This window comes from Coregonus lavaretus (assembly GCF_964263955.1).
Source record: "Coregonus lavaretus genome assembly, chromosome: 29".
In the NCBI taxonomy this organism is placed as follows: Eukaryota; Metazoa; Chordata; class Actinopteri; order Salmoniformes; family Salmonidae; genus Coregonus; species Coregonus lavaretus.
This window is the reverse complement of record NC_140016.1, coordinates 7,797,552-7,812,784: the sequence shown is the minus strand read 5'-3', so window position 1 is coordinate 7,812,784 and position 15,233 is coordinate 7,797,552. Positions and strand designations below refer to the sequence as shown.

Sequence of the window (15,233 nt, the reverse complement as noted above, 5' to 3'; positions counted from 1 at the left end):
TTACATCAATGGCAGTCTGGGGTCATGACCAGATAGTTACATCACAGGTGGGAAATCCCCTGGCCAGCTCCAAGCCACACACCTGTCTGCACTATCGGTCTGCAATCTGGCCATAGATCTCCATTCATAACCGTCCATACAGCGCCACCTTGGGTTCGCAATTAACTTGTAGGCTATGTGAGACAATTTAATATTGGAATCAAATGCTATCACTTTGAAACCTAAATTGTACTTGTTTTATAAGGCTACGTGATTATGTACCAGAGGATGGAACTCTGTAAATATTAAAACATTGAATCAAGTCTAAGAACCTTACATTTATGGGCAAAGTAGCTACAGTACTTTTATTATGAAAATCCGAGACGTGCGACACAGGAAGGAAGTTCAACTGGTGGAGAATCGCTGTCACGACAGGCAAGTGGTGTTTCTTTGGACGTTTTATGTTGTCCTTTTAACACATTTTTGTATTTTCTGACATGTTGTTGATATATTTGAGAATTTCAAAAAATATTTGGATAATCTGACTATCTTTCTAACTATGCAATCGATTAAAATACACCATTATTGCCAAGTCAAACATAAACAGCTTCGGTCCATTGCTAGGTTTACGTTATGCGACAACTTGAAATGTATGCGAAAGGATAGAGTATCAAAACCTAGCTAGCTACTCACCAACATTTCTTCGCTGCCATTAGGATTGTCAGAGGTATGATAATCGCCATCGTAACCAAGTGGTGTTTGATACGAGTTCTTATACAGCTAGATAACGTCTAGCTACCAGTAGCTATATAACGGTAGCTGGCTTGGTAACGTTAATGTTGTTGTGGATATGGCTAACTTGATATTTGCTAACATAGCTGCTATCAGAGCTTTGTTGTGAGTTTAGTAAGTAGCAAGAACACAGCTGGCTAGATTCTTAGTCTTTCGCTATCTACTGTAGCTAGCTACGTGACTTGACTCAAACAAAGTGTCAGCAAACGATTTGGCTAGTTAGCCTAACGTGCTAACCCTGTGTTGCAGTCGAATGTCATTGGTCGAGGGCTTGAGGCTATGGACAGGGCCTATTAGCTTCAGCGAGTAAACCGGTTCCAAAAGTAGCCGTTTTTAACGTAATGTGTACCTACATAGCAATTTTGTTATTTGTCAAATTTAAAATGTAAAACAGAAGTTTAGATATGTTATGACGAGAAGAGCAAAGTTGCAAAACAATGTTTTTCAAATGGATACACCAGGGATGCCTGGCCAAAACATTCAGGCCTAACAACAGTGATATCCACTTGTTGATCTAGAATAGATTGGTCTTCTTTAATCTTTTCTGTTGCCTGTCAATGATTATGAATACTGTCCAAACTGTGCCATAGTTCACTGTAGGCTTTAGCAAATCTGATTAAACTAGTAAAGGCCTACTGTAGCTCAGTTGGTAGAGCATGGCGCTTGCAACGCCAGGGTTTTGGGTTCGATTCCCACGGGGGGCCAGTATGAAAAATGTATGCATTCTGGATAAGAGCGTATGTTAAAATTTAAATGTAAAGGATTTTGTTGACCAGTTAGGCTTAATCAGTTATGCTAGTAGTGAAACACAACAGTAGGGTCCATGGGTTGATTGAAAAATGCTGAGCTATTGTTTGTGACATTGTTCAGTGCTTCTCAAACCTCTCCTCGGGGACCCCCAGCTGTTCCAGGTATTTGATCTATTCTACAGCTAGCACACCTGATTCAACTTCTCAACTAATCATCAAGCCCTTGACTAGGTGAATCAGATGAGCTAGTTCAGGCCCTTGACTAGGTGAATCAGATGAGCTAGTTCAGGCCCTTGACTAGGTGAATCAGATGAGCTAGTTCAGGCCCTTGACTAGGTGAATCAGATGAGCTAGTTCAGGCCCTTGACTAGGTGAATCAGATGAGCTAGTTCAGGCCCTTGACTAGGTGAATCAGATGAGCTAGTTCAGGCCCTTGACTAGGTGAATCAGATGAGCTACTTCAGGCCCTTGACTAGGTGAATCAGATGAGCTAGTTCAGGCCCTTGACTAGGTGAATCAGATGAGCTAGTTCAGGCCCTTGACTAGGTGAATCAGATGAGCTAGTTCAGGCCCTTGACTAGGTGAATCAGATGAGCTAGTTCAGGCCCTTGACTAGGTGAATCAGATGAGCTAGTTCAGGCCCTTGACTAGGTGAATCAGATGAGCTAGTTCAGGCCCTTGACTAGGTGAATCAGATGAGCTAGTTCAGGCCCTTGACTAGGTGAATCAGATGAGCTAGTTCAGGCCCTTGACTAGGTGAATCAGATGAGCTAGTTCAGGCCCTTGACTAGGTGAATCAGATGAGCTAGTTCAGGCCCTTGACTAGGTGAATCAGATGAGCTACTTCAGGCCCTTGACTAGGTGAATCAGATGAGCTAGTTCAGGCCCTTGACTAGGTGAATCAGATGAGCTAGTTCAGGCCCTTGACTAGGTGAATCAGATGAGCTAGTTCAGGCCCTTGACTAGGTGAATCAGATGAGCTAGTTCAGGCCCTTGACTAGGTGAATCAGATGAGCTAGTTCAGGCCCTTGACTAGGTGAATCAGATGAGCTAGTTCAGGCCCTTGACTAGGTGAATCAGATGAGCTAGTTCAGGCCCTTGACTAGGTGAATCTGGTGAGCTACAAAAAAATGGTGAAATGCCTGGGGGTCCCTGGGGAGAGTTTGAGAACCACTGACCTAGGCCTAGTTCCCTTGGTTATGTGTCTTCTCTCTCCAAGGTGCTAGTGAATGCAGTAGGGTCCCAGTCTAGGGATGGAGCAGTGTGCGTGTGTGGAGCGGGAGCTGGAGAAGGTGCTCCATAGGTTTGTCATGTACGGACACCAGTCAGAGGAACGGCTGGACGAACTACTACGCAGCGTCTGTGAGCTACGGGGACAGCTGGTCACATTCGGTAAGGCCAAGCCACCTCCACGCTCTAGTTTAGAAGTAGTGTTCACTCCAGTCATCCTGTAACTTGCAGGTGCATGGTACAAAATAAAATAATGATAGATACCTGCACACACTGTTAAAGGCCCCATATTCAAGGAATTTGATGCAAGAGTATAACTAAAGCATCGAACAATATGCAATGAAGTTATGAAATATTGCTTTGCTCCGGTTGCGTGCCATGACTCATGAGTGTTCAGGCACAGAAGTGATTCATAGGTCTCTTTATGTAACTTTCAACAGGACTGCTTTTAGCCTTTTAACATTATAACTTGCTGTCTCCTTCAGGGCAGAGACACGTATTTGAGAGTTGGGGCAACTTTTAGAATGTTGAATAGTGTTCTAATTCTAGACATTCAGTTACATAGCATTGTTTGAATATTCCCATGTAACGGTAATGGTGTGCTAACCATAGAAATATGTAATTATTGGTGTGTTCGTAAATTTGCTCTGGCTATCTACTCCGAGAGTGCATAATAACGAAGGAATTTACGAACGCTCAACACCCGTTGAATATGGCCGGTGTCAGTAAATGTTGGCAAAAAAACATAATTAAATTGTTGCCAGCAGCACAGTTAGTCACCAACGCTCTGGATAACATGAAAACAGCCTAACCTGCTCTGCTAGGGCTAGTAAAATGGTCAGTGAGGTTTTCTCTCATTTGTGTCTGGAAGTAGCTAGCCAACGTTAACCAGTTAGCTTGGGTGCTTGACTGTCGTTGTGAGGTCCGAACGCTCAGATCAACCCTACTCCTCGGCCAGAGCGTCCAGTGTGCGCTCTGAACGCTCCGAGAGCGAAACACTCTGAATTTACGAACGCCCAGAGTGCACTCTGGCACTCCAGATTGAATTGACGAACACACCCTATATTTATATGGCGCCAACATGGCTGCCATAGAATGTTGTGTCATGTCAATGCATCACAATGCAGAAACCTCAATGTCCCAACTCTCTGAATATATGGCTCTCCTTTAGGGGTACAAGATGCAGATCTGTCGGTGCTGTCTCAGACGATGGCCCAGTGTTGTAAGAACATTAAAGAAACGGTACAGCTGCTGGCCTCCAGACACAAGGACATCCACGGCAGTGTCTCCAAAGTCGGCAAAGCTATCGACAGGGTAAGAGTTTCCCAATAAATGCTTTCATTGTAGTATCTTTATATTTTTAGAAAATATGAATCTTGACACAACTTCCTTGTGGTTTAAGCCAATATTATAAACGTAAGCACACAAGGGAGAAATGTATTTCCTCTTGTCCTTTGGTTGTTTCCTGGTCGTCGTTGCTGTAGAACTTTGATGCAGAGGTGAGTGCAGTAGTGGCAGAGACAGTGTGGGACTCACCTGAGAGACAAAAGTACCTGAGTGAGACCATCGTGGAACACCTGTACAGACAAGGCATGCTGAGCGTGGCAGAGGACCTATGTCAGGTAAACAGAACAATTGATATGAAACAAAATCCTGCACACCCTGTTGGTCCCCAGAACCAGAATTGAAGAACTTGTATATGTATTAAAACTGCCTGCCTTCTCTGTTGTGTGTGTCCCAGGAGTCTGGAGTAGTGATTGACATGAGCATGAAGCAGCCGTTCTTGGAACTCAACAGGATCCTGGAGGCCTTGAGGATGCAGGACCTCAGACCAGCACTAGAGTATGTACTGTACCTCCTCTCTGTTATATACTGACCTCAGACCAGCACTAGAGTATGTACTGTACCTCCTCTCTATCTCCTCTCTGTTATATACTGACCTCAGACCAGCACTAGAGTATGTACTGTACCTCCTCTCTATCTCCTCTCTGTTATATACTGACCTCAGACCAGCACTAGAGTATGTACTGTACCTCCTCTCTGTTATATACTGACCTCAGACCAGCACTAGAGTATGTACTCTATCTCCTCTCTGTGTGGAGTTCAATGTGAATCACACCCCTCTTTGATCATTTTGAGCCATTCAGTAACTGACTTTAGAACAGTGAAAACAATTGAGATCTGAAAGACTTGTAGACACCCGGTCAGGTTTGGGGTCAATACCAGAGTTGAAGGTTAATTGGAATTTCGGTTAACTTCCTGAATTGATTGAATTGAAATGTAATTGAGCCCAACCCTGGGGTCTATTCACTAGGAGCCAAACAGAAGGAGACGGGGAGGTACCTACCTGAATTTGTCCAATAGAAATGATTGTTTTCAGTTTGCTATGGTGTGCACTAATTACATGATTACAAGCGTCTCTCTCCCTGGCTCCAGGTGGGCAGTAACAAACCGGCAGCGCCTGCTGGACCTGAACAGTACCCTGGAGTTCAAGCTGCACCGCCTCTACTTCATCAGCCTGTTAAACGGAGGCATCACCAACCAGCTGGAGGCGCTACAGTACGCCAGGCACTTCCAGCCCTTCGCCTCACAGCACCAGAGAGGTAGGGGACACAGACAGCCTGGGCCCTGTTCAGGTCAGGAGGGTGGGACATATAGAAATGTATAGAGCAGATATATGATGGTCTGAATGGAGGCACTAACAGTCCTACACCTCACAGCACCAGAGAGGTAGGGACAGAGACACACCCTGGCTGGGGCCTCCTGGTGGTTTTGAAGAGGGGTAGGGACAGATACACACCCTGGCTGGGGCCTCCTGGTGGTTTTGAAGAGGGGTAGGGACAGAGACACACCCTGGCTGGGGCCTCCTGGTGGTTTTGAAGAGAGGTAGGGACAGAGACACACCCTGGCTGGGGCCTCCTGGTGGTTTTGAAGAGAGGTAGGGACAGAGACACACCCTGGCTGGGGCCTCCTGGTGGTTTCGAAGAGGGGTAGGGACAGAGACACACCCTGGCTGGGGCCTCCTGGTGGTTTCGAAGAGGGGTAGGGACAGAGACACACCCTGGCTGGGGCCTCCTGGTGGTTTTGAAGAGGGGTAGGGACAGAGACACACCCTGGCTGGGGCCTCCTGGTGGTTTTGAAGAGGGGTAGGGACAGAGACACACTCTGGCTGGGGCCTCCTGGTGGTTTTGAAGAGTCCTCTCCCTCCAGACATCCTTCCTGATCACTGTCTCCTCTCCCCCAGACATCCTTAATAACACTGTCTCCTCTCCCCCAGACATCCTTAATAACACTGTCTCCTCTCCCCCAGACATCTTTAATAACAGTGTCTCCTCTCCCCCAGACATCCTTAATAACAGTGTCTCCTCTCCCCCAGACATCCTTAATAACAGTGTCTCCTCTCCCCCAGACATCCTTAATAACACTGTCTCCTCTCCCCCAGACATCCTTAATAACACTGTCTCCTTTTCCCCAGACATCCTTAATAACACTGTCTCCTCTCCCCCAGACATCCTTAATAACACTGTCTGCTCTCCCCCAGACATCCTTAATAACACTGTCTCCTCTCCCCCAGACATCCTTAATAACACTGTCTCCTCTCCCCCCAGACATCCTTAATAACACTGTCTCCTCTCCCCCCAGACATCCTTAATAACACTGTCTCCTCTCCCCCAGACATCCTTAATAACACTGTCTCCTCTTCCCCAGACATCCTTAATAACACTGTCTCCTCTCCCCCAGACATCATTAATAACAGTGTCTCCTCTCCCCCAGACATCATTAATAACAGTGTCTCCTCTCCCCCAGACATCCTTAATAACAGTGTCTCCTCTCCCCCAGACAACCTTAATAACAGTGTCTCCTCTCCCCCAGACATCCTTAATAACAGTGTCTCCTCTCCCCCAGACATCCAGATCCTCATGGGTAGTCTGGTGTACCTGCGGCACGGCATAGAGAACTCTCCCTACCGCTCGCTGCTAGAGACCAACCAGTGGGCTGAGATCTGTAACAGCTTCACCAGGGACGCCTGCTCTCTGCTGGGGCTTTCTGTAGAGTCACCTCTCAGTGTCAGGTTAGACACACACACACACACACACACACACACACACACACGGCAGTGAGTATGACGCTGATAGTAAGATTCCTTTCAATGCTCAATGTCTTTGTTTTTCACTGCAGTAAGTATCTGTGATTTCTGTGTTGAATGTTATTCTCTGTCAGTTTTGCGTCAGGCTGCATGGCTCTGCCAGTCCTGATGAACATCAAACAGGTGATCGAACAGAGACAATGTAGTGGAGTCTGGACACACAAAGACGAGCTGCCTGTAAGTCTCCCTCTCTAAGCTCTCTCTGCTATTCTCTCATGACTTTTTCTGGGCGACGACGACTCAGAGTATTTATTAGCATTTTAAAAGCATGAATTGTAATTCATAAGTATTCCTAACATCTATAGGACTATAACCATTTATAATGGATTATTAATGAAGGTTGTCATAGAAGGGTAACGGTCCTGTCTCCTCTCCCTCCAGATTGAGATAGACCTGGGGAAGAAGTGCTGGTACCACTCTGTGTTCGCCTGTCCCATCCTCAGGCAGCAGACATCAGAGAGCAACCCTCCCATGAAGCTCATCTGTGGACACGTCATCTCCAGAGATGCCCTCAACAAACTCACCAACGCTGGAAAGTAAGTTTGATCCAGGCTGACCGACAGACAGACAGGCTGGCACTCAACCATTGGCAGAGTCAGACCTGTGTAATTCTGTGGTTAAACTCTCCTGCCTGCCTGTGTATGTCTAACTCTCTCTGTCCTCCATCTCCTCTCCTCAGACTGAAATGTCCCTACTGTCCCATGGAGCAGAACCCGTCAGATGCCAAGCAGATCTTCTTTTGATCCCCCATCCTGTTTCCTGAAACCCCCAGGCAGAGTGGAGCTACAGAATCTACCTGCTACCCCAGGACCTGTCAATTCCCCATCCTACCTCCTCACAGGCACCAATTCCCCCCCCCCCCCCCCCCCCCCCAGTGATGGCCCAAGGCTGTAATACTCCCGCCTCGTCATTCCCCCCTCAACAGCTCCTAGTGTACCTGGGGCCGATGTGGATGGCCCAACAAATAACTTCTACCCATAGGGAGAGAGAAAGGAGTCGGTGGACATGAGAACCAAGGAAACGTCTCACAAAAGTATTGTTCATTCATCGACACTCGTTCATTTGCAACTGCCTGCAGAACTTATAGGCTTTTTCTTTAAGGATGTGATGAGGCGTTATGTTTTCTTTTGTGGGATTTTGATAGGGTATCAAGTTGAGTTGATGTTGATATGGTGTCAAGTTGAGTTGATAGGGTATCAAGTTGACATTGATAGGGTATCAAGTTGAGTTGATATGGTATCAAGTTGAGTTGATATGGTATCAAGTTGAGTTGATAAGGGTATCAAGTTGAGTTGATAAGGGTATCAAGTTGAGTTGATAGGGTATCAAGTTGAGTTGACGTTGATAGGGTATCAAGTTGAGTTGACGTTGATAGGGTATCAAGTTGAGTTGACGTTGATAGGGTATCAAGTTGAGTTGACGTTGATAGGGTATCAAGTTGAGTTGACGTTGATAGGGTATCAAGTTGACGTTGATATGGTATCAAGTTGACGTTGATAGGGTATCAAGTTGACGTTGATAGGGTATCAAGTTGACGTTGATAGGGTATTTGGATGACTGCTCTGTTCCTTTTTTCTTTCCTCTATCTGTCCATCTGTAGGATTTCCTCAGTACACAGAATGGCTCAGTTGAATGTTAGAGGGGTGATGTGACATTGTTCTTTAGGAAGTTGTCTGATTTCAGGAGAGTATTTAAACTTCTATATTACAGAGGTAAAGCTAAGTGGCCTCTGAGAAAGTGTATTCGCATAAAAATTGTATTGAGAGGTTGTGATTGGCTGATAGGTGGAGGTGACCGTGGTTACAGTTTGTGAATGGAACACTGATTGTATTATTAAAAAAAATAACATGTATCTTTTTGGCGACGATATAATAAAGGCCCTGATTGGTTGAAAGTCACTTTGGGTTACAGTACATGTATCAGTGTGATGATCAACAGTTGTGATCGATGGAGAGGTCGAGGGTCAATTGGCTGATTGATTTTGCGACTGGCTCCAATAACAATATTTTCCTGAAGAAGGAAGCCATGTTTCTTGTTCTGTGTATGCCCATGTATTCAACAAAAACAAATCTACTACTGTGAACTCTGCTTTTGTTTTTATTTATCATCGCTAGAATCACGTCTCCTGTAAAATAGTGAAGCGATAATTAACATAATACATTTTATGAAATATAATTATGCCACAAAATAGTAACATCAGTTTTGGGTTGGATCCATGATCAAATCCTTCTCCGTTGTCCAAACCGATAGCTCCTAGCCCATGAAATGGTGATGTCATACCAGCCCATGGAATGGTGATGTCAGCGAGTTCTGCACCAGCATCTCTTTAACAGCCAACACATGGTAGCAGTCAGCCATTATATCAACTCTGCACTGATCTCCAGTCAGAATGAATGATGGTGGCAGGTATAAAAAAAAAAGACAAAATATTTTATGCTTTGTGTGTGCGCACACTTGTTTGGTTGATTTTACATTTTATTTACTGCATTTGGTTGACAATCATTCATCTCCTTTCCCAGGTTGACAGAATACATTAAGGTCTGTTATGGCTGCTTCTTCTTTGGGTTATTTTTCTTTTCCAGTAGTCAGTTATTGAGTTCTTGTATGATAGGTTTGACTTTTACCTGCTTCTCTTTCTTTATTCAAGTTGTATTGTACATATTTATCCTCTAACATGTTTCATATTATACTTGCATCTTAAAATGGAATAAAAACTTTATACTCCAACTCTGTTTCTATGTTTGTGGAAAGTATTACAGTTTGGTTGGTTTTTGGTTCAGTCAGCTGCAGAAAGATGTACCGTGTAACAATTGTTTTGGTGAGAGCCAATATTAGCTATTGAGGTTGACTCACATGCTCCTCTTGCTGATGCCACCAGATGGCGACAGGACCACACTGTAGATGACTTCTACATACTAAACAACATGCCTTAGTTTTGGTTGCCAGCCTGAGAATTTAGTTGCAGAAAGGTCCCCACCTGGGCTAGCTGTATTCACTTCACGCAAACAATTGTCCTCCTGTTGACTTTAACTGGTGTGTGGTATAGTTGTATGTGATACTGTAAACCACCTACACTGAATGGTTGAAATCCAAACCGTGTAGAGTCCCTCCCACATACAGAGCAGCAACACACAGAAGCATGAGTTATCTTTCACCATCGTCGTCCAACACTCCACAGACAGTCACCTATGTGAGCAGTGGAGTTATATTAAGCCCTGGTTTATATAATATTGTTAGATGGAGGTTGGTGAGTCAGAGGGAGAGATGGTGTTTGGCTTGACCCCCCCCCCCCCTGTTAGCTAACTGCTCAAATCATGAACCTTGCAATTACACAAGTCATATATGCTTGAGAGTGGGTGGGAGGAGGGCTCATAGTAATGGCTAGGATGGAGTAAATTAAATGGTATCAAACACATTTAAATGTGTTTGAGAGTTCCATACCATTCCATTGATTCTGTTCCAGCCTATACTATGAGCCCTCCTCCCCAATTAAGGTGCCACCAGCCACCTGTGGTACACACACACACATATGTTTACATCTGGGTTCTAAAATAACACTGGGTGTTTGTTGTGTGTGTGTCCAGCACTCAACTTCACAAAACCATCCAGGGCAGCTACTCCCCTTCTCTACAGATTACCTTGGCTGGCTCCCATAGAAAGACCTGTTCCTTAAGCTAACAAAGATCCTCCAGTTTCCATCTGGGCTGACCTCTGACCTCTAATGTCCAAACTCAGGGAGGAGGCACGTAGCGGCCAGGGTTGGACAAGGGAGGGAGGGGTGGTGTGTGTGTGTATTTGTAAGCCAGGGTTGTACAGGGGAGTGACAGGGTGTGTGTGCTGGGATAAGGATCCAAGGCAGAGACATTCTAAAGGGTATTTTCCCAGCAGCTTCCTCCAGCCCGTAGTCTAGAGGGGCCACAAAAAATCATCTCTCAGTTAATAGTCTCCTTCACTAGAGATATTGGGAGGATCTCAGTTGCATACTCCTCGTGTCCTCTCTCCTCGCCTCCTTCTCAAAACCCATTGTACGAATAAGCCAGTGGTCCCTCCCCTCTGACCTTCTCCTCCAATGGGTTTTGAGAAGGAGGCGAGGAGTACGCAATTGAGAGATTCTCCTATTGTCCAGTCCTGCACACAACAGATAGGTATTTAAAGTCCCAGGAGGATGGGGGAACGGTAACAAAGTCTGAGCTAAATGTAGTACAAGACTCTAGGGTTGATGTACGTCACAGGGCTCAGTGTAGTATAGTATAGCACGGTACAGAACATTACAGTAGCTTACCACTGGACTACTACAAGTTGTAGGTACAGGTTGTGCTTTTGTTTGTATTCCTTAGTCAACAGCTAACATAAAGAAAATTGCCCTCACACCACTTGATAAATGTTTATTATATAAATTCAGAAGCAACATATATAATGTGTATATATATTTGTTATTTAATTCCAGTGGTTTAACACAAGGATAGTACAGTATTTACTTTTCAAAGCATCGCTGTCGGGTGAAAAACTATTTTTGCCATATATCTTTTTACATGTATTGAAAGCAGTAACTCCCCTCAATGTACTCTCTGAATATTTAATGACTCTAGGACCAAGAAAATGTATTCAAAACAGCTTCTCAAGTTTTGTAATTGTATGTTTGTTATTGAGAAAATATGGCAATTTCTTCCATTTGATTAACAGTTTCTGTTTAGGAGATGAGGTTTTCCTCCGACAGCAACGATAGATACAAGTGAATGATCAGTATTTAGTCCAATGGGATGCAGAATAATGGCCAGAGCTTTAATACTAGGCTGTATTTGGCTATTCATTCAAAGTGTCCTTTACTCAAACAGTACATGCTTCTGCAGCATTAGTATATCCAAATTACAACTATATACAGATTACAATATAGTGATTTGGGGACAGAAAATAGAATCACATGAAAATAAATATACATTCTATAAAACGTCCTCAATACAGTATTGTTACAGTATTGCAGTTTTCTTAAAGGGTAATTTTACCCCCAAAAAAGATCTTGTCATCCTCATCACTAAAATTGCCCTTGTTGTTAATGGCAGAGCAATAGCCTCTGAAGGTCTAGTAATCCTACTTAACTCAGTGGTACAGCTTCCTCCTCTCTGAGCCCAGCACCCTGGACGCTCCCCTGAATGAAGAGAACATTTAATGTCATTTACATTAGGCCTATTGTACCCACCACAGAGACAATGACCGTATCTCACCACACCGGGACAAAACCCAAATCCCTTTAGATCGTTCTTTGCATCCAAAACGGCACCCTATTCCCTATATAGTGCACTACTTTTGACAAGAGCCCTATAGGTCCTAGTCAAAAGTAGTGTACTATACAGGGTATAGGGTGCCATTTGGGGCGCACTTACCCTTACTTTACCCCAGTCAGTGATTGAACTTCAACTAGCCCACAGAACGGCTGTGAGGATTGGAACTATCAAACACACTGGTTTGAATATATACACACAGAACAACATTAGATTAAGTAACATTTACAAATAGGTTATTATTATTATTATCATTATTTGTACATACAAGCAGCCCTCTAAAGTGAGGTTTGGTCAGTGTCGTGTTTGAGGGAATGTACAGTGTTCTCGACTCTTAATAAGCTGTCATTTATTGGTGGACTGAAACAGGAAGTTGTCATTGATTGGTGGATTGAAAGAGGAAGTAGGAAGTGGAACCTCCAATAAACAGTACCAGATGGGGTGTATTATTGCATTGCTGATTATATATGCACACTATTCAGTCTAGTTCATACAGGTCTAGGAGTATAGGAGTGCAGAGTTGCTTTGGAATTGGAACTGGGCCCTCCACAAGGACATAGAGATAAGGGGTGAGGATTTGGTTTGGAATGGGGCCCTCCTGTCCTTTCAAGTCTGTAAGAAGCCTGAGTCTTCATGAAGGAGATAGGAAGAGGGGGCGAGTGTTTGGTTTGGAATAGGCCCCCCCTCTAGTGCCCACCCAGTCAAATCTCAGACGACTCTATCCTCTCTATCCAGGGAAGACCAGGGGAGGTTTACTGTCCTCCTCTCCTCTTTCTCTCTCTCCTCCTCCTCTTCCTCTCCTCACCTCCTGCACTTCCCTCTCCAGTGACTCGTTACTGTAGTCTCCCATCTCTCGTCCTCCTCCTTCTCCTCCTCTTCCTCCCCTCACATCTTGCAGTTCCCTCTCCAGCGTTCCTCCTCCTCCTCTCTCTCCACCTCCTCTTCCTCTGAGCTGGTATACTTCTCTCTCCAGTAGTTTGTTGTGGTGGTACATGTCCAGGTAGCTGGCCTGCAGCTCTCTCTGGTAGCGGATCACTTTCTCCTTCTCTGTATGCCACGTCTGTCTCTCCTCCTCGAAGGCCGTAGCCTGGGCCTCGCTCTGACGACGCTCTAACAACAGCTCTGCTCGCAGACGCTCCTCTGTAGGGCCTGGAGATAAAGAGAGAGAGGGAGGGAGAGAGAGAGGGGGAGAGGAGGAAGAGAGAGAGAGGGGGGCAGAGAGAGATAGAGAGACAGACGTTTTAATGATCTCCAATTAGCTTACTGGCCAACACAGTAACATTAGTCTCACAAATATATAACAATCAAACATGACATAACATAACAAAATAATAATATAATAATAATATATGCCATTTAACAGACACTTTAATCCAAAGCGATTTACAGTCATGCGGCATACATTTACGTATAGGTGGCCCCAGGAATCGAACCCACAACACTGGAGGTGCAAGCGCCATGTTCTAGCGACTGAGCTACAGAGAACCACATATCTATACCTGATGCCCCTCCTGATCCTCGAGACTCTAGTGTCCCACTCGCCTCCGCTCCCCTTTCCCCTGTCGTCGTGGTTGCGCCTCCTGTAGGGCTGTCTGCAGCGCGTCTATCTGTCCATCACGGATCCGCAGCTCTCCTCTGGACTCCCTCAGCTGGGTCTTCAGCTGGAACAGCTCTGACAGCTTGCTGGTCACCTCTGCCTGGGAGTCACGCAGCTGCTGCTTCAACAACGAGATCTCACCCGACTTCTGACACACCTGAAAGGTAGTGGGGGGAGGGGGGGTGGTTAAAGAGGATGCTAAATAAACCCTGCTCTTCACCATTATCCCTCAGTCAATTCCTTCTCTCTCTCCACCTGTCCTCCTTCCATCGTAGTTCATGGACCCATCTCTATGGACTTTTACTTTCTCTTACCCACTTCTCTCCATCCTCCTACCCCCTACCTTCCCCACTCCATCCTCCTACCCCCTCACCTTCCCCACTCCATCCTCCTACCCCCTCATCTTCCCCACTCCATCCTCCATCCTCCTACCCCCTTCACCTTCCCCACTCCATCCTCCTACCCCCTCACCTTCCCCACTCCATCCTCCTAACCCTTACCTTCCCCACTCCATCCTCCAACCCCCTCACCTTCCCCACTCCATCCTCCTACCCCCTCACCTTCCCCACTCCATCCTCCTAACCCTTACCTTCCCCACTCCATCCTCCAACCCCCTCACCTTCCCCACTCCATCATCCTACCCCCTCTCCTTCCCCACTCCATCCTCCTAACCCTCACCTTCCCCACTCCATCCTCCTACCCCCTCATCTTCCCCACTCCATCCTCCTACCCCTCACCTTCCCCACTCCATCCTCCTACCCCCTCACCTTCCCCACTCCATCCTACTACCCCCCACCTTCCCCACTCCATCCTCCTACCCCCTAACCTTCCCCACTCCATCCTCCAACCCTCTCACCTTCCCCACTCCATCCTCCTAACCCTTACCTTCCCCACTCCATCCTCCAACCCCCTCACCTTCCCCACTCCATCATCCTACCCCCTCACCTTCCCCACTCCATCCTACTACCCCCTCACCTTCCCCACTCCATCCTCCTACCCCCCTACCTTCCCCACTCCATCCTCCTACCCCCTACCTTCCCCACTCCATCCCTCCTAACCCTCACCTTCCCCACTCCATCCTCCTACCCCCTCACCTTCCCCACTCCATCCTCCTACCCCCTCACCTTCCCCACTCCATCCTCCAACCCCCTCACCTTCCCCACTCCATCCTCCTACCCCCTCACCTTCCCCACTCCATCCTCCTACCCCCTAACCTTCCCCACTCCATCCTCCAACCCCTCTCACCTTCCCACTCCATCCTCCTAACCCTTACCTTCCCCACTCCATCCTCCAACCCTCTCACCTGCCACTGAGTCTCCTCCAGAGTAGGACTGGTTCCCTTCAGACTCCCCTGACCCTCTCTCTGTCTCTCCCCCCTCAGAGCATCCAGTTCCTTCTGCAGTCTGTTCTTCTCCTGCTGGGCCTTGTACAGCTGCAGCTGCAGTGCACGCTGGGAATGC

General features: G+C 46.2%; 1 protein-coding gene and 1 pseudogene across 3 annotated transcripts in view; one reads left to right on the top strand and one right to left on the bottom strand.

Moving 5' to 3' along the window:
• Positions 1–371: 371 nt before the first annotated feature.
• LOC311105249 (E3 ubiquitin-protein transferase RMND5B-like) lies at positions 372–9,624 on the top strand. Of its 2 annotated transcripts, none has more exons than XM_084147335.1 (10): positions 372–414; positions 2,740–2,912; positions 3,922–4,064; positions 4,235–4,372; positions 4,492–4,592; positions 5,187–5,353; positions 6,657–6,822; positions 6,972–7,074; positions 7,279–7,433; positions 7,577–9,624. In XM_084147335.1, exons 2-10 carry the CDS (start codon positions 2,774–2,776, stop codon positions 7,638–7,640), a joined length of 1,176 nt encoding a protein of 391 aa, XP_084003461.1. In that variant the 5' UTR covers positions 372–414; positions 2,740–2,773; the 3' UTR covers positions 7,641–9,624. The 2 variants fall into 2 exon arrangements, with proteins under 2 accessions (XP_084003461.1, XP_084003462.1); XM_084147336.1 differs by lacking the exon at positions 372–414 and adding an exon at positions 690–706.
• Positions 9,625–12,903: 3,279 nt separating this feature from the next.
• Positions 12,904–15,233, bottom strand: part of LOC311104998 — a 6,079-nt pseudogene continuing 3,749 nt past the window's right edge. The window contains exons 11-13 of the transcript in view: positions 15,077–15,223; positions 13,676–13,930; positions 12,904–13,325 (exon numbers count right to left, since the gene is read on the bottom strand). The product of the transcript in view is annotated as an uncharacterized misc_RNA (transcript). The remainder of the gene's footprint in view (positions 13,326–13,675; positions 13,931–15,076; positions 15,224–15,233) is intronic.

Bases quoted from the DNA above. Each gene is read 5' to 3' on its own strand.
- LOC311105249 (XM_084147335.1), top strand. From the start codon at position 2,774: ATGGAGCAGTGTGCGTGTGTGGAGCGGGAGCTGGAGAAGGTGCTCCAT. The intron at 4,065-4,234 runs GTAAGAGTTTCC...TCGTTGCTGTAG, and splicing joins TCGGCAAAGCTATCGACAGG to AACTTTGATGCAGAGGTGAG. The intron at 4,593-5,186 runs GTATGTACTGTA...CCCTGGCTCCAG, and splicing joins GACCTCAGACCAGCACTAGA to GTGGGCAGTAACAAACCGGC.